The sequence below is a fragment of the Solea senegalensis genome, linkage group LG2 (assembly GCF_019176455.1).
Source record: "Solea senegalensis isolate Sse05_10M linkage group LG2, IFAPA_SoseM_1, whole genome shotgun sequence".
Taxonomy (NCBI): Eukaryota; Metazoa; Chordata; class Actinopteri; order Pleuronectiformes; family Soleidae; genus Solea; species Solea senegalensis.
In genome coordinates this window covers 32,213,589-32,229,885 of record NC_058022.1, presented here as the reverse complement: position 1 = coordinate 32,229,885, position 16,297 = coordinate 32,213,589, and the positions used below count along the sequence as shown (strand labels likewise).

The 16,297-nt window shown below is 41.0% G+C and overlaps 1 protein-coding gene across 5 annotated transcripts in view; it reads right to left on the bottom strand.

The window, feature by feature from the left end:
- Nucleotides 1-16,297, bottom strand: part of LOC122785211 (histone deacetylase 4-like) — a 76,951-nt gene that overhangs the window by 31,245 nt on the left and 29,409 nt on the right. For 4 of the 5 annotated variants that reach the window (XM_044050943.1, XM_044050950.1, XM_044050935.1 and 1 more), the window contains 4 exons: nucleotides 12,162-12,502; nucleotides 7,586-7,736; nucleotides 4,772-4,895; nucleotides 2,948-3,066 (listed from right to left, as the gene is read on the bottom strand). In XM_044050943.1, coding sequence (XP_043906878.1) covers nucleotides 2,948-3,066; nucleotides 4,772-4,895; nucleotides 7,586-7,736; nucleotides 12,162-12,502 — 735 coding nt within the window. Of the gene's footprint in view, nucleotides 1-2,947; nucleotides 3,067-4,771; nucleotides 4,896-7,585; nucleotides 7,737-12,161; nucleotides 12,503-15,618; nucleotides 16,118-16,297 lie in introns of those variants that run through there. The other variant, XM_044050966.1, reaches the window with a different exon arrangement.

Sequence of the window (16,297 nt, the reverse complement as noted above, 5' to 3'; positions counted from 1 at the left end):
GACTAAAATCATGTTTTTTTTAAGAGTTTTCGGGCAAAAAAAACCATTTATTTCGGTGTCACATTGTGTGCTACGGGGGTGAGCGAATCATGTGCGTTAAAGGTGTAAGGTGAATATAAAAAAAAAGAGATGTGGCAGATGCACAAAAGAGTGCTGTTGCTTCCTTTGACCGTTGCTGGGAGCCCTGGGTGCCCTGGGTGCCAGTCCTCTACTTTATGGCCAGGCGGTGATATAAAAGAGCCTCTAACCTCCACCGAGCTGGCATTACCATAAGTAAACCCCGCAAAGCACGTCACTGCTGTGGACAAATACCAGGGTGGCACAGGTCCTCTCTGCTCTCTCTCCCTCTCTCTCTCTGCACAATCCACAGCCTTATGGAAATCAAGAAAAACTCCAGGGACGATCTTTTCGCTCCCCTCCTTTATTTCTTTTCTCCGTGTGAAGCAAGCGTCCGTGTCATCTCTGCCACTTGCTGGATTAACTTGAAATCCTTGCTCTACGTTTTCTTTTCTCTCATCTTGCATTCGTCTGCTTCTAAAAAGAAACCCAACAACGCCAAAACCTCACATGTTTTTCATATTATTTTGACAGGAGGAAAAAAAGAAAGAAGAGTGCCACCAAAGTCACTTCTTCTTCTTCTTCCTCACCTCTCCTGAAGGTGGAATGTGGCTGTGTGGGCCAGTGTCAACTGTGGTCTATCTGCTATCGTATCCAAGAAGGCTCAGAGTCAACAGCTCGGAGCAGCGGCTGTAGCCGCCTGCCGCCGCGCTAAGTGAATAATTGCACTGTAACACGACCGCTGCTTCATGGCTACACCACCGTGCACACCACTCACTCTTTACACACACACACACGCACACACACACTGCAAACAGCTGGCTTTACTCTACTATGAGCAGTGAAGCCTGAAAACTTGAGATTATCATCTCCAAGAAAACTTTTATTTTTATTATTCCAGCAGTACTTTCTGCAGAGTTGTAATGACTTTTACTTTGGAAAGGTTTTCATGCTGACTTTTGACACCAATCATAATTAAAGCTGACTCTACAACCCTCACATCTACTCTGTGTGGCCGCACAGCAGCAGTGACTCAGAGTTCAAGTGCAGTCCATTAATCACCTCCATGTGAAACACACTTCGCCAAAAACTAAGATTACAACCACAAGCCGAGTAGATGTATTACGTATAATAAACCCCGGTATAATAAAATCTAACAAAAGTTAAAGTCAAATTAATTAAAAGACAATTTAAAAACCAACTCCCAAGGACACAGGTAATAAGTGCAGGGTGGACAAAAACGTGCTTAAATTTCAAAGATGTTTTTAATTCCCTTTCAGTGGAAAAAAAGAGGTCAATTAGCTTCCTATCAGCATTAAACACCAGTTAACTACTATCTTGATGTGTGCAAGATTATGAGTTAGTACACAGAGGAGTGAGCTGATGGATTTGCTGTGTGCATCTCATCATCAATAAGATGAACAAATATTGCAGCTGTGGATTTCCTGACCAAGGCATGGAGTGTAAATTGAAAACAATAAAGGGCTAAGAAAAGAGCTCTCGGGATCCACAGAAGTAATTGCTCCGCTACATGAGGAGATGTCCCCAACCGACAAAGCCCTCAAGTGAGATCTGTCAGAACCACTTAGGTGTAATGTTGCAATTATCCAACAAAGTGAAGGCAGCAGGAAAAACGTCTGACGGTTGTTTCTGTTCAACTAAATATCATTGATTATCTCAAACACGCAGAAAGTGTTGGGCGTGTATCACCCAGCGCCATCTTTAAAACTTGGCTAAGATCATTTCTGTTAGCCTGGGTGAACCCAGCTGAGTCTGGCAAGGACGACGTTTTGGCCGACTAAAGAATCTAAAAAAAAAAGGGGAACCAATCAGAAACTGTTTTTGTTTTTTTGGCTTAACACGACGATGACAGTGGAACGACAGTTTTTGTATACGTCCAACATGTCAGCCACCGAAGAGCAGCTGCCTTTGGAAAATGCCATTGCCAGATAGTAGGGCTGTTAATAGATCAGACAGTGTGCATTTCAGACACCATTGTTTAATCGTATCTTTCTTTTGAAAGACAGAACTACACATAGAACAATGTGGTTACAAAGATACTCAGGCCTCAGGCAATTAGTCACAGGTTTTTTTTTTGACAGTCAAGACAAAGGATCGTAACTTCCAGTCATTGTCAATAAACGATTAAACGACAGCCCTACTAGACAGTCATCACTCTTGTTGGTCTGATTGATTGTGAGGTCTTTCCAATTGCACAAAAGAGGCCCGTTCATCTACGTCCGTTGGTTACGCTTCTTTAAAGTGGGGAGGTGACTACACCTTTTCCAGACTCGTACCCGATCTCACATGAGATTGAGATGTGGTCAGGCTATAATTCGCGACTCTGAGGCTTCGAAATGGGAGTTCGGGTTCTCATCGGTGTCGCTGTGACCAAATACTATTCAAATGAAGAGAGAGCCAGGAACATTTTCACTTTTTTGTGTGGAAATGTAGCCCCACACCTTCACCCTGACAGCTGTAAAGTGGTTGTGATTAATGGCGCAGCACTCTGATGCCATCAAAATTATGCTAGACGTGAATCTGCATATTAGCCACTGGACGTTACAGTTCCAAAATGTGTGTGTGTGTGTGTGTACTCTTCACCAAATGTGAGCTTGCATTGAACCAATGGCACAGTTCTGCACTGCCAAAAGTTTGTCTCTCTCTTTCTATGAGTGTGTGTGTGTGTGTGTACTCATATTTGTAACCTCTTTAGAACCTTTTCTAGCATTAACACTGACCTTGCCAGGACCAGCAGTCCTCACAGAGACCAAAACCTGGTTCTAATGAGGCAGAACCTTAGCACTAAACTTAAGATTTGACTTGTGGTTAGGTGAAGGTTGGGCGTTTTGGTTTAGTGTGTGTGTGTGTGAGAGTGTGTGTGATGTACCAGTTTTCCGCAGAGGGAAGTCATCCCGGGGGTTGTAGACCCCCAGCACCGGGTGGTTATAGGTGGACACCCCAGTCTGTGGAGGCGAGCTCTGGTCCAGAGAGCTGTGCTGGGTTTTACTGTCAAAACAAACACAATCACAATTAAATTAAAGAATCCACAACACTGGTAACGCTGATAACTGTGAGTGTGTGACTGAATGAGCAATAACTGCATGGCTGTCACAGATCTGTATGATTAAAACATCACAGCAAATCTCCTGGCAAAGGTTCGCTGCCATCTGTTCACTGCCTACAGAATGAGGTGGAGTTTGTGGACAAAGTTAAGCCGAGCTCAGCTGGCTTCAGCCCATATTATGCATGTTCCTGACATACACACACACAAGCACCTCTCCTCCCAAACTGAGGGCAAACTGGACGTCCAGCGGGGGGCCACAGAGAAGGGAGACGGAGACAGGCTATAGGAAGAGTCAACGTGTTTGATTGGATCTCTCATTGTGATTATATAAGATCATTTAGTTGATTGTTTTTTGCATTTTATCTTGGGACGAACCGATATAATACTTAGTACCGGTATTTTTTAAATTAAATCAATTAATCATTGCAGCTCTTGTAACATCATATGGATGGAGGCATACACCGCTAAAAAAGGACTTTTTTTTTCTCTGACAAAAACGGAAATATTTTGAATGCAGAACCTTGATTTTTACTGCCTGATAAACATGTTTACTGTTTTTTACTTGAATATGACTCGATGTTTTAATTTGCATAATGAATTATTTGGTTTGTATGGCCACATCTCGCAGATAAGGAATGCACGTGAGGAGGAAACGGCGAGTGTACACACCTGGAAAAAAAGGCTCCGGAGATGCTACAATAAACACTCAAGGCTGAGTGTTCCGTTTAAGTGCCCCATCATCAGCTTCCAATTATCCTGCTATCACGTGTGTGTGTGTGTATGTGTGTGTTGTTGCCATCTTTGTTTCATAACGCTGCTCCGTGCATCTCTCAGCCAGGCTCACACAGAGCGGCAGGTGAGGAAGAGGAAGCAGCTTCCTGACAGATTAAGGCACAGTCCAATACATTATTCATCTGCTGTCAGAGAGTCAATTACCCTCAGAACTTATAATCATCTGCAGGAAGCTTCTATTGTGTTCTGCTGCTTACAGTCATCAGAGGATGCCGCTAACCTGACAGCGCGTGATGTCACGTCATGCCACTGTTGTGTAATTCAGAGCAAAAACTGGATTATCTATGGAAATCGATGGCAGAGGGAAAAAAGTACGATTTTGAGAATAAAGTTTCACTTTTTTAGTGGTGTAAGAGGGCTGAAATCATTAATCTCAAATTTCAAAAATTAATTTTGAAAATCGATGAATCATTTTAGGGTGAAAAAACACACTTTTACACTTTTTTAGTGGTGTCTGCCTCCATCCCCATGATGTGACTACAATGATTAATTCATTATTAACTATTACTAAATTAATCGGCAACTACTTTGATAATTGATTAATCGTTTATGTTGGAAAAAAGGGGATAAAACAAGACATTTGAGAACAGGGGCTGGAACTGATGATTATTTCCATGATCAATTAATTGGTTGCTGCAGAAAATGTCAGAAAATGTTGAACGGCGTTTCACAATCAAAACTATTATCTCCTCAATTATCTTCTAGTAATTTACAGCTTTTTTTCCTCGTAAAATTACAACTTTATTCTCAAAAGCTTCAAGTCCTTTTTTTCCTTCAGTACCGCACTCGTACAGTGTCAAAGAAAACCAACTGCACACACAAACATTCTACTCCCAAACAGTAGTTGTTCCTCACCGATACCAGTAGGGGGCGTCGTTGGGGAGGCCTCCTTGGTTGAGGCTCCGCTGAGCCAGAGCTTTCTTCTTGTTCAGGACAAACTCCTGAAGACGCATCTTCACCTCAGTGCTGGCCACAGCACCTAAGAGAGACAGAGAGAGAGAGAAAGGTAGCAGGTGTGTTTCATCGGAGTGTGAAAAAATTGCAGATTTGTCCTCCATGTGAAAACATAACACTTTAAAGCTCCAGTATGCAACACGTACACTATTTATTTATTTATTTATTGGCAGAAACTGAACTAGTACCCTTATATATGCAAGTACAAGTGTATAACATTGCTTGAAGATAAGAATTATTTGGTTTCGTGGCCTTAGAATTAGACCTTTTAGCGCATCGCATCGCTTGCATCGTTTGCATTGCATTACTGCGATTATGTGGTGGTAAAATTCCCGCGGTAGTTTGAAAGCTCAGAAGTTGCACATCAAAGCTAGCGTGCGGTTATTATGATAATTTCACTTGCGTTGTTGCAGGAAGCCGGAGAATCTGCATCTTTTTCTCCAGAGAGGAGAGAGTTGAAAAAAAAAATATAAGTATTCCAATGAAACAAACTGCTGAACATGTAGTAAGACATACTGTATTTACCTATTAACAGCTGTTTATCGTGGTTATAGCACATGATTATCATTTCATAAATGATTTAGAGACAGTTCCCCCAAAATCGTACAAGTCATACTAAGGATTTTAGTAAACATTTGCTGCAAAAGAAAGGTTTGTCTGTCTGTATTTGTAACGACTGAGCTTCTGGAGGTTCATTCTGTTTCATGAGTTTTTAATAACTGCAGAGAAACCTGGGTCAATTTCAGGGCACTGTTGCCTTTATTACTTAGCAGAGAGAAGAGGAATCACAAGCAGTTTAATGTGCAGTTTGGGATGGCTCGGTAATAAGACTTACAGTCCATTTAAAGTAGTTTTGTTAACTTTAATCTCTCAATCAATAAATATTTTACCCCTTTGTTTTAGTTAATTGTAAATCAAATATATATATGGGTTTTGGACAGTTGTTTAGGAAGGAAAACAAGGTGCTTTAATGGTGCCTGAGGCTCTATAGATTTTAATTAATTCACATCAAATCAAAATTTTACAATTAAAACAATTAGCAATTAAAATAATCGATACTGAAAGTAATCACGAGCTGCAACCCAACCCCGCATCCCAGAATGAATCTTCTAAAAGGGGAAGAAGAACGCAGGGAAAAAGAAACATAAACTATGCAAATTGCTGAGAAAATTGAAGCCGCTGAAACCACAAACCACACTCATGCAGGTACACATGAGGGCAAACACACCGCGCCACCGCCGCTCTCACACACACACACACACACACACTGGACTCACACGGGCGCAGCCTCGGTCTGTAACCACTTTCCATACAGTGTGTAAACTGCTCTCAAGGACTCCTGTCCACTCTCTTTCAATGGACTGTTGAGAGACGTCCAGCAGGCAGCCGTAATAACTGGGCTCAGCCGCCGCCAAGGCCACCGGCTAATACAGCTCGTTTACCGCAGTAAATACACAGGTTCTCCAAGTAAAATGGAAACACACACTTGCATGTACAGAAGCACACTCTGTGAATACTGATCTCAACTGTGTTTTGAAGGGAAATGTATGAATTTATTTCGACGACGTTCAGATTCTTCCAAACAGACCATCATCAGGACTATGGTGTTGCTTTGTCTACAACCTGGTTTCCACCAGGTTTCCACACTTTGGTTTTGAAATTTGAACAGTATGAAACATATTTTCAATAACATCTTTTTAGTCTTTTGTCTCTCAATGTGCAAAAACAGGCAAAAAAAATGGAAACTATGTACAGGTGTTCTTCCCACTCCCTCCCATCTGGCGTCAAAGACGCTGATTCTCCGGCTTCCTACAACAGCGCGAGTGAAATTCCCGTAATAATGACACATTGTCTTTGACGTGCAACTTCTCAGCTTTCTCAAACCATTGGAATTTTTCCGAAACCACAAACCGTGGAGTAATTACAGTAATGCAAAATGCACTTGTGCCAACGTGTCGTCTGCGATATGCCCGGTGTTAAAGGGTTAAACTATCCAACATTTTCAGTTAATTCTCATTCTGATGGTTTTGATATAATTCGATAGTGACACAGTGTATATCACAATAAAAATCAAATCAGTATTTCTATATGGCTGGGTGATATGGCTTATAAATAATATCTGGATATTCTTTGGCTATATATCTCTTATCGGGACATAAAGCTGCACACAGATGAGATGTTTGTGACAATAAACTGCAAATACACTCCAAAATAAAATATCTACTTATTACATTCTTACAATACAGTTATTACCTTTCATTTCATATAATACCTGCTTTATTTCTTGTTCTTTCAATGTGAAATGAAGGATATGTGTTTGAAACAATTAAAAAATGTCCTATAATATGGTCAAATTCTGCTATAACAAATAATTTGGCTTAAAATAAAAGAAGTGTTATCAGGTGACTTACAATTTGGTGAATACAATTTTGTCAACTTTGTGTCTTTTTAATCAATATATACAAATGTATTCAATAAAATGTCACGATATAGATATAATATCCATATATTGCTCAGCTCTGGGTGGAGTATCAGGAACTAGACTGCCAAAATAAAGTAGTACGAGAAATTAGCGCATGTAATTCAATCACTGCTAATCGAAGCAGGATCCAACGGCTCCGTGTAAACAGATGGTTGTGGGTTTTATGGGCAGTGGAGAATGGTCTTGTGAGAGGGAGTGACTGTTGTTACAAACGGCAGCACAGATAAACTCACTCTCTTGTCCCCGCTCCTTGTTCTTCAGCAGCTGCAGCTTCTGCTCCCGCTGCTGCTTCTCCAGCTCCTGCTCCAGACGATGATTCTCCATTTTCCTCTGATGCTCCAGCAGCTCCTGCTGGTGCTTCATCGCCAGCAGCTCCTGTTGTTGCTACGGAGGGGAGAACAACACACAGTCAACTCAAAATACCGGTTTTCTCTGTCCGCATGTCTTCAATTATTTACTTTTCTGCATTAACATTCCACACCTTGAGTCACTTTCAGGAATAATTAAGTCCGACAGGTGCCACAAGTTTTGCAGTATCATTAAAAAACCTCCGGGCTCAAGCTTAAGCGTTTAAATACATATAAACAATTCAAATGGGGATGGGGCTTTAGTGAGACACATAATCCAATCTGCCTATTCCTCATCACTCCAGGACAGAGCGAGAGAGAGGAGAGCATCTGTTAAATACTTTAAATGTTAAAAACCTGCTCTTCCTTCAGGGCTTTTCAAGTGAAGAACACACTCTGCAGTTTGTCCTGTAACCTTAAAAGGTCAGAAATAAAAATCCACATAAAAGCACCGAGTGTGCTCACAAACACCTTTTGGTCCCGGTGAAGCGTCCTTGAGCGAGGAGCCGGGGACTCGCCGTGAGTCACGGTGGATAAGAGTGTCAATTAAACGCCACAAATGCACAGTGAAACGCGCTCCTCTGGAGCCTTAATGATTTTTGACAACCCGGGCCACCGAATCAAGAGTCCCAATTACTCTTTGATGTCTCCGTAATATACAATAAATAGGCGAGCTGTCTGTGCTCGCACTCTGCCAGCAACATAATGACCCCTCTCACTCTCTGATGTGCCAAGGAATCGACCCTCTTCTCCCCCTCATGATCGCACGCCCAATGGCAATATTTGATCACTTACCGTAACTGCAAGTAATCAGCTTCTGATTGCTTTTTTTTTTTTAACACCATAAATAGACATTTAGTAGTTGTGTTTACCATGATGGCAAATCAGACGCTCAATACAAATCTGCGAATACATTAAGTGGCCGCTGAAGGTGAGATGAAGGTGAGGCGAGAAAAGCATTGGCCCGCGTCCAAGCCTGAAGCCTCCATCTCTCTCTCTCTCTTTCTTTTTTTTGTGTCTTTCAATCAAGGTTGAGGATCAGGGATTGAGTGGGTGGGAAGGCTCAAAGTAACCTCTCCACCCACATCCACAGACACACAAACACGCCAGAAACCTCTGTGGCTCATCAGACCAGCAATCTGCACACAAACTTTCCCTTTTGACTAATACTCTCTAGGGCTTCAGGATATCTCCTGCTTTATGAAAGAAATGTTTTGAATATGTTTGCACACATTCAAATGTGTGTGCGCGTGTGTGTACACAGGGGCTGTGAATGGGGCCGATTGAGGATGGGCCTCCCTGCTCAGCCTGTGCGTCACTGGCCTCCACCTGAGTGGTCCTGCAGCCCCACCACAGGCCAGACCAGCCGGTCAGACACCATCGCTCATCATGCCACAGCGTTGGGCTGGGCGGAGTTTTGAAAATCATACAAATACATATATATTCAAATATGATATGAGAAAATGTAAACAAAAAATGTGAATAAAACTCAAAACTCAAAAACTCAAACAATTACAATTGATTGTCAATCAATCGTTAGAATAGTTGAATACAGTGGCTCACAGTCGCTAAATACACCAGATTTTAGTCATTTCTTTGGTAAATGTTGGAGATGAACGCACATTTTCAGGATGTTTAAGTCCTTTTAACTAATCTACAGTTGGTGGTTCTTGTGTCGACACTCTCTGACAGGGCAGTCGTCGACAGCAGGTGAGACCTCCTGGTCACACTAGTGTAAAAAATGTTCGAGGTATTGGAAAAAACCAGACCCTGGCTTTGAGCATCGATATTTATAAAACAAACAAAAAAACTATCTGTGAACTGGAGACGATGTTGACATAGAACCTCCTCTCCTCTAGAATAGAATAGAATAGAATGCCTTTATTGTCATTATACAAGTTGTACAACGAGATTTACTTGACTTCACCTTGAAAGTCAGAATGGACTCAAACACCGTGTCTGTGAGAATGCCATTGCCGCAGAGACACGCGGCCTCCAACCGGGCCAAACAACAATCAAACTCCACTCTGCTACACTATTAACACAAGCTCAATCACACATACCACACCAGCAGAAAATGGAAAAAGGTGAGAAAGCTCACCCAAACTCTCACTCTCTAAAGAAACAGGTGAGGAGTGGATCCTTGGAAAAAGAAGCTGCTCAGTTGGATGTGCATGCTTGACACTCCACATGAACAAAACAACAGAATTTTTCTTCAGCCTCAGTGTGTGTGGGTGTGCTGATCTAGATCCACTCTGTATTTCCAGGTCATGATGGTCATGTGAGCGAGACCCGTTCTGGTTTCAAAATGTCACCTCGTGCTGGATATGTAAAAAAAAATAAAAATCAAAAGCTCCCCATTCGCTTTGCAGAAGTCCTTCTTTTCACATGTTTTTCTGAATCACTACTTCCTTTTTAGGGCTGGACAATATATTGATAGTGATATATATCACAATATACACATATAAGATATAGTGGGATATAAAGCTGCACACAGGTTGTTTCTCGGGGGTCTGTGACAATAATATCTACTCTTTATGATCTGTTTTACAAGCTTAAAATATATTTTATATTATACAGTGCTAAAAACAATGAAATTGCCTATAAATATGGTCAAATTCTGCTATAACACAAATAATTACAGGCTTAAAAAGAAAGAATCTACACATCCTTACATAGCTTTTTATCCATTCTTGGTGTAAATGAACGCCTAAGTGCCACCCTGTTCTCGGCTCCTGCTGCATCTACTTAGTGACTAAGGAAGCTGCTCTCTGCTGCCGAGTGTCGTCTGTTAATGAAGAATCCTGTAACAGACTAAATTAAGGGCTGCCTCCGCTTTGTTTAGTGAAGTTTAAAATGGGTTTGGGAGGTTTCCCTACAGACCAGCCGGCAATTTGAGGCAGCGGAGGGCAAACCCTTTTCTCCACATACAGCTGCTAAAATACTTATAGTACTAAAACAAATGTGATAGGTCATATAAACAGTATATATCAATATCTTGATCAACAGATCTTCTCTCTGTCTATTTTTGCTGCCAGCCATAAATGAGTCCATGTAACTCACTGGATCGGATATCAGATAAAAATGTAAAATCCACTACAAAAATCCTGCAAAATTGTAAATAAATAGCAATAGCAAAAAGCTGTATTCAAATACATATACAGTGCTTTAATATGACGTTAGTCTCCCCTTTTTGCAGCTGTAACAGCTTCCACACCTCTTGGAAGACTTTCCTCAAGATTTTCAAGTGTTTCTGTGGGAAATTTGTGCTTTGTTCATTCTGTAGAACATTTATGAGGTCAGACACTGCTGTTGGAGGAGAAGGCCTGGCTCATAATCTCTGTTCCAGTTCATCCCAAAGGTGCTCGATGGGGTTGAGGTCAGGGCTCTGTGCGGGCCAGTCGAGCTCTTCCACACAAAACTCGTAAAACCATGCTTTTACATGTTTTGGCACAGTCATGTTGGAATAGGAAAGGGAACTCCATCAATGTTGGAAGCATAGCGTTGTCTAAAATGTCTTGGCATGCTGAAATTGCCCCTCATTGGCGATAAGAGGCTGACCCCAAAGCCTGATTAAAACACCTGAATTCAATACTTAACATGTGTGGCCTAATACTTGTCCATTTTTAACTCAATATATAAATAAATATTCAATATTTAACTTAAAGCCAGAGTCGCAATATGACATAAAAGCAGTGGAGGGACCCAATGTTTAATTACTAAAAGATAACTAAATAACATGTCAGCTAATATGAGTGTTTTTATATTTTTAAATAATTAATAAAAAATTTGTGGTTTTTCAGCTTCTTAAATGTAAGGTAAAGTGATTGTTATCATCTGCAGTCTTATCATTAGGTGTCACTAATGCTTACACAGTGGACCTTTAATTAGTATTGATTGGTATTTTGTTGTAGAAAATAAAAGTCTACAAATCCAATTCTGATCTTATTTTTTAAGCCATTCACCTTCAATTCTGTTTTTGTAGCATTGTTGTTCACACCCTTCTAGTTTACCTGAATTGGTTGTTTTAGGTTATTAAAGTGAAACTATGCAGGTGTTAACAGCTTCAAAGTGGCTAAACACACACACACACCTCAAGCCAGGTACCAGCTACAAGATCAAGGCAGTGATTGCCTTATTTTAGATGTTCATCAAGGCAAAGCCAGCTAAAAAGTGGCCACACACATGAGTAAACCTGTTTCATCGAATAGCAAGAAACTTAGCAAAACGGATGCAGACAAGGCTCCACAGCTTGTGTTCATCAGCACCGTTGAAAACAAATGCACATGGCCAGGAGAGATGAAGGCAGGGGGGAGTGTTTACAGCGAGAATAAAGCAGTAAACAATGGACAGATGGATGGACATACTCTGAAACTGTGGGGGGAACCCCGTGGAGACAAAAACTTGCAAAGTTCCGCTTTAAAATAACAACCCTACATTTTCACAACTGTACGTGACATACCTTGATGTGCTCCTGGAGCTGGACCTCATGCTGGCGGGACAGCTGCTCGTGCTGCCGCTGGAACTCAGCGATGAGGAGCTGCCGCTGGATCTGCTGCTTCTGCTTCAGGCTCAGCAGCTCCTGCTGTAGCTGCTGCTCGCGCACCGTGGCCGCCGCTGCCACCACCACGCCGCCGCCCCCGCTGCCCTGACCCGTGCCTCCGAGGGAGCCAGGCGACTGCTGACCGGGCGGGGACAGCTGGGTCACCTGCTGCTGCTGCTGTTGTTGATGATGGTCCACGCGCAGGTCCATGGGGATAGCAGCCGGTGGGAGACGCAGGGGAAGCGCTGAGTTGATGTCCACTACAAAGAGGGAGAGAGACAAGAGTTAATTTTCATCAATTCCCATGGAAAGTTTCCAATTGGGAATATTTCCAAAATTCCCGGAGTAAAGTTCCTAGCTACAATAAATAATTTAATAACCTTTAATTTCAAACATGTAATACAAATGTTTATCCTAGTCAATCCTCATAAATTGCTATGGAAAGTTTCCAACTTTGAAAATTCCCAGAATGTTGCAACCCTATTTTATAATACAGTGATAATGAATAATATAAAAAGGTATATAAAAATTTGGGGTTTTTTTTCCCATATGGCCTAGCACTGATGTGAAAAACATGAAGATCACTCTGATGACATTGGTGCAGTGTTTTCATGCTAAATGCGGCTGATGCTGCACTTGCACATGAAGGTCAGCGACAGCGGACAAAGATTGCATTGAGTCTCCTCGGCGAGGCGCAGCCACCCACAAATCACAGTACAGGAAGCCTTCCAATCACACCGCTTCCTCCCCGTTAAATCTGAATAAACAGGAGCTGATTGGCTGATTATTTACCTACATGTTTACAGCGATACTCGCCTCATACTCGCAGTTAATAAAATAAAGAGGCACGTAATCACTGGTGCACTCGATAGCGGGAGCTGCAGAGCCATAAACTGCTTCCATCGTGATTTGCCTGAAGTCCCAGAGAGATTTCTCCTTATTATTTTGTCACAGTTGAACAACTTCACATAAACTGAGGTGTGAAAACACCCTGGAAAAAACACACACACACACACTCATAAATACACTTGACTTGACAAACAGCCACTCCAGCCCACGGTGACAAATTGATTTGAGGAGCAAAAGACATATCGCCCCTCCTTGAAGCATCATTATTAGTTAGTCTGTTGCTTTTGTTTTCACTTCCTCTCGGATGTTTTTGATGAAGACAGAGTGTCCTGCATCTGTCTCTCTTCATATCTCATCTGTGATGCATCGCTCTCATAAAGCCACTCAACATCCTTTTAAACCAGAGGTGTGTTGTATTATTATTACTATTGTAAACTATACATTGTTCCCCATAGACACAAATTAATTTTAGTGTGAAATTCTGTAACGTATCATTTTAAGAAAATTGACTTTGCTATAAACATGAAGGGAAAATCATGATATAGTTTTAAGCTCATATTGGGTAGAGCGAGCAGTTTTTCACCTGGAAGGTTGTGGGTTCAATTCCCAGCTCTCTGATGTTTCCTTGGACAAGACAACATGGCTTGAATGGCAAAAACTGTGGATCTGTGCCACAGGTGCACCCATGGTAAACTGCCATGGGAATAATACACAACTCCTTATATGGACATCCTGAGGGTGTGTGTGTTTATAGGTCACATTCAGGCTTTAAAAAATTTAATTTAATTTTTTTTCTCTTGTTCTTGTGTGTTACGATTCATTTTATATTGCATTTTTAGTAGCGATATAAAGTAGCAATAATTGTGCGGATGACACAGAACAGACCACTTTTTTTCTTTTTGTTCATAAAAGTGAACTTTGTACTGTGACGTATTTCCAAATTTCACAAATTCAAACCGATTCTGAACATTTTGAGTACCTTTTTCAGTTTAAATAGTTGGTGAAAATGAAAGCAGTGTTTCATCCGATTGAAAAAGAGGTTATAAGACACTATTCTTGTAGCCTCTGTATATACTGTACGTTTTAACATAGTGATGGGAAAAAAGCTGCCAAAATGCTCTGTGTTTCTAAGCGTTAAAGACTAGAAACGTGCCACATAAATACAGACAATTTACCAGACATAAGCATCTTTCTTCTCCTGGGTGTCAATCACAGAGCCAGCGCAGCAGCAGCAGCAGCAGCAGCAGCAGCAGCTGAGTATGAAAACCATACAGTCTCATTAGAGTCTACACTTCCTCGTTTGTTGTTTTTTTATTTCTCCCCCCTGCAGCAGGTGAGACACACCCCCGCGGGCTATTCTCATCCCTCTGCCATTGGAGAAAAGCGCAACAATTTGCAACAGGTCCTCAGGGACGGCTGACATGTGTGAGCTGACAACAACAGAGCGAGTCGGGAGTCAACACGGTTGTAAGGCACAGTGAAAAAAACAATGTCATTTCTGACCTGCAGTTTGTGAGGGTTGACAGGCGGCTTTTCTTTCACTGTTCTTCCACTGACTCTACCTCAAGGGGAGCTAAGTATTAGTCATGCTTTGGCACTATAGGTGTAAAAAAAAAGTCAGATTCATGCAAAAATCGTGATTTTTATCCCCCAAATTCCAAATATTTTTAACGTTGCTGCAGTTTTATGATTACAATTGAGAAGTATAGTATGTCATAGCCTCACATAACTTCACAACATAACTTCATAACATTATACCCAGGATACTTAAATGTAAAATAAAAAAAACATGTATTGGATTGCCTTTTTTCCAAATATAAAAGCTACCAAATCTTTAAAAACATAACTTTTCTTTGCACACAACACACACACACCATTTTATTTACTTACTTTTACCCCTGTTCTATATCTTTTAATTTATTTATTTGTGTAAGATGTACTTTATTGCCTCATGTGAGCTTTTATGTCTTTTCTTTATAATTCAGTACAGCACTTTTGGTCCATTGTGGTTGTTTTGAGGTGATTTACATGTAATGTTGGATTGGATTGGATTGCAGCTCTATGTAGTAAATCAAATTTGAGTAAAAAAATAGTTTGGCTATCTGTTTCTTTTACAATCAACTTGAAAGTTATTTTAATTTGCTTTTAAGGTATATATATGAACCCTCGAGAACTCCCAGGTCATCATGTAGCAGCATTTTAATGTTTCCCATTCCCATAGAACTAAACAATATGATAATGGAATATTATGACCTTCATGGAAACCTGAGTGTAGCATAGAATGTTTAAGTTAAGACCTACAGTACCTTTTTAAACATGGCTTTTACGTAATTATTCATCTGATCTATTTTATTGCATTTTAGGATCCAACACAAATTCATTTATTCCACATTTTTAATCTCCTTTACACAATCTTCTAGTTCTTCTAGTTAATCTCATCCTTTGTTGCTTATTGTACTCTTTTATTTTTTAGCGCATTACTTATCTATCTCATTTTATCTGTTAACATTTACGATTTTATTTTCACCTCAGGCTCAGTTTTCCTACACGGCTGTGTGCGGGTTCCATGATGGCGTTTTCCTCGCTTCCTTTTCTTTCTTTCTTTCTTTTAATGCTGGGCTGTTTTTTCCTCGATGATGTTTTCATACTGTGAAGCACAACGAGTGTGTTGCCTTGTCTGAGAGAAAGAGCCACAGTAAATAAAGTTGGATACATGGATTGATTTTACTATTGATTTTAATAAAAAATAACGGTAATTAAGCAACATTTTTACGTCGTGTTGTGATTTTACCTGATTTTCTTTTCCCCTTTATGAGCCCTTTCCCAGTTTTAAGACCCTGAGTCAATATCAGCCCATTTTTTGCGGGGCTGAACGCAACAGGGGCCGCATATTAAGTCCTCAAGGTCAGACAAAAAACGTAAACACGCCGCAAAAAAACGTCATATTTTTTTCTTTTGTGACCAACAGCACAAGTGCAAGCCAGACGGGACACAGGATAGACAGACGGGACACAGGAGAGACAGACAGGACACAAGAGAGACAGACGGGACACAGGAGAGACATGGTCATCATAACTGAAAAAAAACCACACTTCTCAAAGCATTGCAGCTACGTGCTTGGCTAATCGCAAATCCATAAAACCCATACGAGGCAACGTGTGCATGCACGCTCTCCTTGTACACAATGTTCCTCTGTGGATGTTGAC